The sequence below is a fragment of the Citrus clementina genome, unplaced genomic scaffold, assembly GCF_000493195.1.
Source record: "Citrus clementina cultivar Clemenules unplaced genomic scaffold, Citrus_clementina_v1.0 scaffold_2, whole genome shotgun sequence".
NCBI lineage: Eukaryota > Viridiplantae > Streptophyta > Magnoliopsida > Sapindales > Rutaceae > Citrus > Citrus x clementina.
In genome coordinates, this window is record NW_006262688.1 from 28,300,594 (window position 1) to 28,306,489 (window position 5,896).

Sequence of the window (5,896 nt, forward strand, 5' to 3'; positions counted from 1 at the left end):
TTCAATTGGGTTGGGAGAAGATGAGAAAGATAACATTGGGCGTTGCCCAAGGAAAGAGGGACTGGCCCCAGAGATTGCAACAGAAGGATTCTGCACTTCGATATCAAGCCTCACAATTATATTATTAGACCATAATTTTCAACCGAAGATTTCAGATTTTGGGCTGGCTAAGTTGTGCTCTAAGGACATAAGCATTGTATCTCTGACAGCTGCCAGAGGCACTGCTGGCTACATTGCACCTGAACTTTTCTCCAGGAATTTTGGTGAGGTCTCTTACAAGTCTGATGTTTACAGTTATGGAATGATGCTGTTAGAGATGGTCGGATGCAGAAAAAATAATGATCCTGCGGTTGAAATTCAAAGCCAAATATATTTTCCGGAGTGGATTTACAATAGAACGAGGCAAGGACAAGAGCTCTGTTTGGAATTTGAGGAAGATGGGGATGAGGGAATTGCCAGAAAGCTTGCAATTGTGGCACTTTGGTGCATTCAATGGAATCCCACGGAGAGACCTTCCATGCCAATGGTATTACAAATGCTTGAAGCTGATTTACAAAGCTTGGAGATCCCTCCAATGCCCTTTGTCTCTTCTGATGTTGAGACAGGTGCAATCACTTGATCTAGATAACAGAAGACTACAATTTAAAAGGGATATTGTTAATTTGTTTCAAAATTTCCCCGATTATAAGAAAAATTAATTAGTCCTCCTTGTTATTGGAACACTTGAAAATCATTATATTCAGTTTTTGTTCGATTATGGTTGTTTTATCTATCGCTTAAAATCTTTGATGTGTTCAACTGATACAACATTAATACAATAATAGATGACTTTTTTCAATTTGTTATATTAGTTAAGGACCTACTATTGTAGTTCTATTACCTACTTGAGAATTGAGATGAATGAAATTTATTATTTTAAAATATAAAAAACTTAATATTATCTCTCATATTCGACAACATATTTACATATGTTGTCGTATTGTGCGCTCAAATAAAATTGAGGAAACTTTTTTTTTTCATGATGATTTTTTTCCTTTAAAACCAAAATAAAGTTAGGATTCATTTATGTTTTAGTCACGTGCTTGTTTCAAAATTTTACTTTCTTACAACGTTTTTATGATTTTTTAAAATGTGCTCTCATATTTGTTAAATATAAAAATTAAAGTCCATGATATTATATTCATCTTTAAGTTTCTCAAACAGCTACTTTGGAAGTGAATCAGACAAGCAGGAAAAAAATGAACAAAGAAAACGGAACAGTTCATGGCTTTATGTTTCTTTATGGACTGCAGTTGCCTCCAAGAATAGCCCAAGTCATTAGTGGGCTTTTAATTCTGCTCCCATGAAAAGCCCAAAGCGTCCACGATGAAGCAGGTCACAGGAGCAGTCCCAATTCTGAATCTCTCTCAACTCCTCAAGCGGGGATTCAATTTGAATGCCGCCATTTGCCTCATTTCACAATACAGATATGCATGCATGGAGGATATATATACACTGGGTTTAGTTGTGTATACATAACTTATAAAGTTATAATTGTATTATGAGTATATATGTATATGTATGTATGTGTGTGTCTGTGTGTGTGTGTGTGTATGAACAAATAAAATAACAATCAAATGAAAATTAACAAGTAACACCTGGAAGAAGATCAGTGGATCACTACAGTTTTGAGGGCCAAATGAAGCTGCGCGTTGATGACAGAATATAGAGAGCACAAAGATTTAAAATGCGTTTGATTAATGGCATTTTAATTTATGTGCTCTCTATCTTCTGTCAACAAAATTTCAGAAAATTAGCATCCTCTACTTCAATCAGAACAAACACATGCACCAAATATTAAAGAGGAAAAAAAACATCACCAATCGATACGCTTTTGTCTCCACAATAATAAATAGCAGTTGAATAGCCTTGGAAGCGGGCATATCCACAGCAGCACGAAATTAAAGTACTTGATAAATTGTTTACAGTAGCAAGGTATTTGTATGCATGATGCTAGTTAAATGGTCGCAGGCTTAAAAGCATTTTTTTTATAAAGTGCTTCCCCCTGTTAGGCTGGAGATAAATCAAGTCTACATTGCTTTCCCTCCTTTTCTTGTTTGCCTTTTGCAATAGATATGTTATTATATTATTTTTTTTTTTAGCAGCACATTTTCATGAGACTGCTATTGCCATATCGACTGCCAAGTTAATCATTTGATCAATATTTTATTTTATGGATTTGAATTCGACACGACAGATATTAAAAACAATTGGCATACAACATGATAAAATTGTACATCAATATATACATTATACTAATGCAGCTGCGAGTATGTGACATTTGAAATGAGCGACTATTTCATTAAAGCCATTTATGGCAGAACTACATACCGCATGAAACACAACAGGACTCGTTAAAATGTAACAAAATTAATACAAAAACATTTGATAGAGAGGAAATCTCTGCACAAGTGACTTGCCTTCATAAAATATCATGGTGATTGGTGACACTTTGACTTTTGACGGCAAAGAGGGCTACTCATAGAACCAATCATGAATCGAAAATGGAGAGTTTTGAAAATCACATGAAAAATTAGCTTACAAAGACACATCAAAATGTTGCACCAAGCATAAGATTCAAGATATCCTTAGCTCGAATCTGTTGTATGTAAGTTAAGTGGAAATATCATGACACATTGATTTTTATTTATTTTCCCCTTTGCGCCTAACTAGTATTTTATGGTGGTCTAACTTTTTCTATTTGTATACTGTGTGTGATGAATAACATATAAATTGATCTAAATTTTAGTCATAAATTATACCATTTGTACTCTAATCTACTTGAGATTAATGAATGTCGTATATGATAAAAAAAATTATTAATATCATTATATGCTGTCATATTCCATGATCAAACTAAGTATTCGACCATTAATTTTCCAATATCATTATTTGATATATTTACTTGTCCCCATAATCACAGTCTAACAATTTATGGTTTTTTTTTTTGGGGGTCTCAATATGAAGCCCAACTCATTTTAGGCATTCAATGTTTAAATCATTAAAAAGCTTAAATAGTCCCCAATGCGCAAGAATAGATTCATATCCTCATGACCTTTTTCGACATAACTGATTTGTCAAAAGTGTGTGTATGTAGACACACACACACACATATATAGTCATGTGTGGAAATCTGCTTCCTTAAAAAACTGAATTTACTAATATATTGTGTATTAGTTAATTGAAAAAAGTTAATAAAAACACTAGAGCACTAAATGGTATATACATGCCGTCACACACACCTACAACATAGAAACGTATCATGCATTATATATTATGCGATTGTGTGCATCTGATCATAATTTAATATATATATATATATATATATATATATATATATAAATCTGTCTTAATTCATAAAAATAATAATAGTAACACTAATAATAATTACAACAGTAACCATAATTTTTAGAAACGCGTGAACTTGACATGAGAAGTCCTCGTTCTTCTGCGTGTCGGTCGCTTTAAAAGCGTTGGTCGTCGGGGCCGTTCCAAATTTCCAATGCCGCGTTTCTCCAATCCTGTTAAAATAAACAAATAAATAAAGTAAGCCATTGCGTTTGGTGATGAGAAAAATTATGAAAGCGAAAGATATTGACCGGAATTGGACAGCATGCATGGAAACTGTTTCCAATAAGTTCTATCGCTTTTAATATTGAAAGGAAGTTTACTAAGAAATTTGAGGTCAAGCTAGAATGGGGATGGATGGATCATCCCATTCCCACCGATGCTAACTCATTTACAATTACCAGAAAATTAAGCGACTTCACTTTGCCGTATTGACTTCCCCACTGAAATATGAAAGCTTCCACTTAAACAAATCGTGGAAAGAGACTTCCGAAGCTGCGTGGCATCCGCATACAAAATTTACGGTAAGAAACGAAATTGAACATGTTTATCCAAATTTGTCCCTTTATCTTCCATTGCATTAATGCTAGAAGCCCAGCGCTCAGTAATTAAAAATTTTCTTCCATCGTGTCGACTTCATTTTATGAATAATTAATAATATTTTTAAACAAATTATTTAGCGCTAATTAATTCAATCACATAAGTTGTATACTAAGCTATGATAAGTTTAAAGCCTGCCTCTCATCGTGCAAGTGAAACTGTAGAAAACATGGCGCATTAACACTTTTACACCGTTCTGCTTAGTTTATTCAAATTCATTAATTGTTTCCTGGAATTGGAGGATCAATGAGTAGTGAAGAAGCTTCAATTTTCCCGACCTTTCTGTTTTGTCTGTTGATGTTTGTATTCAGCCCCAGTGAAATTGAAACAAGAAAACTTGAAGTAAAAATGTGTTCTTCTTCTTGTGGAGATGTCAAAAACATAAGCTACCCTTTTCGCCTCAAGGGCGATCCAGCTGGATGCGGTCGTCCGCAGTTAGAACTTTCTTGCGAGAGCAACAAAAGCATCTTAGAACTCAATTCTGGAAAGTACTATGTGAAGAGAATTTCCTATGATGAAAGTACAATCAGTGCTGCCGATGTTAACCTAGCCAATGGAAGCTGCAGCCTCCCGTCCAAATCTTTTTCCCTACCTTATTACTTTTTCGGAATTTTTTTTCAGTACATTCTTAATCCATACGCCTATTACGTGAATTGCTCGAGTAATATTGTTGATGTGGCGTTTACAAAAGTTCCATGTTTATAAATACTTATGCATTCAAATGCAAGGGCTTTGTTTTTGTTTTTCAATATTGTACGTAATAAAGAATTTGTGAACTATCTCTAAGAGCATACCGATATGACCTTTAATTTCTGTTTCTTTTCACTTTTGCAACAGTTTGCATCCACAATGCAGGAGTAGTGGCAAAGATTATTTGCTACCCATATTATATACGTAAGCATATCCTTATACATCTTTTTGATCATGTGTTTTCGACGTTAATAAATGCGATGGGTTCATATATTCTCTATTCTTTTACTCTATATTTTTTTCTGAATCATCTCTCTGATTAGGTATAAAGCTTATTTTTTTTTTCCTCTCCTCAATTGCAGTTAACTTAGTAATTTCCCAAGCAATCTTTTGGCCTTCCACAATGTACTCATCAGGAATGTGGGATTAGATAAGTTTTCTGTCAGGTAAAATCTCCTCTCTAGGATCCTCTTTTTATTGCTTTGCTTAGTACTATTTACTTTCAAATATCATTCTCCTTACCAGGGTTTCCACTTGATGTTCCGATAATTGGTAGATTTATTCTTGCTCCAATAGTCTTTCTCGTGTTCCTTATCCAAAAATATAGAAAATCATTGGAGAGAGTCGATAATCTTGAGAAATTTCTGCACAACCAGCAATCGTGGATGCCTAAAAGGTACTCTTACCCCGAGATAATTGCCATGACAAACCACTTCACTCATAAATTAGGCCAAGGTGGCTTTGGTTCAGTTTATAAAGGACAACTTCATACTGGTGGCTTGATTACTGTTAAGATGCTGGCGAACTCCAAGTTCAGTGCGGAGGAATTCATCAATGAAGTTTCAACAATGGGTAGAATTCACCACGTTAATGTAGTCCAGCTATTGGGGTTCTGTTCCGAGGGATCCAAACAGGCACTTGTCTACGAGTATATGCCTAATGGATCACTCGATAGGCATATCTTTCCCAAGGAGAGTAGAGGCCAATCTTTTAGTTGGGAGAAACTCCACGAAGTTGATTTAGGAACTGCTCGTGGGATCAAGTATTTACACAACGGATGTGATGTCTGCATTCTTCATTTCGACATTAAGCCTTACAACATCCTGCTAGATCATAATTTCATCCCAAAGGTCTCCGACTTCGGCCTTTCAAAGTTTCATCTCAAGGAAAATGATTTTGTGTCCATCAGTGCCGTAAGAGGAACCATAGGATACATAGC

General features: G+C 34.9%; 2 protein-coding genes and 1 long non-coding RNA gene across 4 annotated transcripts in view; all 3 read left to right on the forward strand.

Moving 5' to 3' along the window:
• Positions 1-619, forward strand: part of LOC18051096 (rust resistance kinase Lr10) — a 3,184-nt gene extending 2,565 nt beyond the window's left edge. Inside the window, exon 3 of the mRNA XM_006448286.2 lies at positions 156-619. Within this exon, the coding sequence (XP_006448349.2) occupies positions 156-619 (464 nt within the window). The remainder of the gene's footprint in view (positions 1-155) is intronic.
• A 3,091-nt stretch (positions 620-3,710) lies between these two features.
• Positions 3,711-5,077, forward strand: LOC112101112. 2 transcript variants are annotated; one of them, XR_002907183.1, is made up of 3 exons: positions 3,711-3,911; positions 4,825-4,881; positions 5,040-5,077. It is a non-coding gene; the product is annotated as an uncharacterized LOC112101112 (long non-coding RNA). The 2 variants fall into 2 exon arrangements; XR_002907182.1 differs by lacking the exon at positions 3,711-3,911 and adding an exon at positions 4,452-4,559.
• Positions 5,078-5,079: 2 nt separating this feature from the next.
• LOC112101033 (rust resistance kinase Lr10-like) overlaps positions 5,080-5,896 on the forward strand; it is a gene marked incomplete at its 5' end in the record, with an annotated part of 10,703 nt that continues 9,886 nt past the window's right edge. Inside the window, 2 exons of the mRNA XM_024190929.1 lie at positions 5,080-5,123; positions 5,234-5,894. Coding sequence (XP_024046697.1) covers positions 5,080-5,123; positions 5,234-5,894 — 705 coding nt within the window. The remainder of the gene's footprint in view (positions 5,124-5,233; positions 5,895-5,896) is intronic.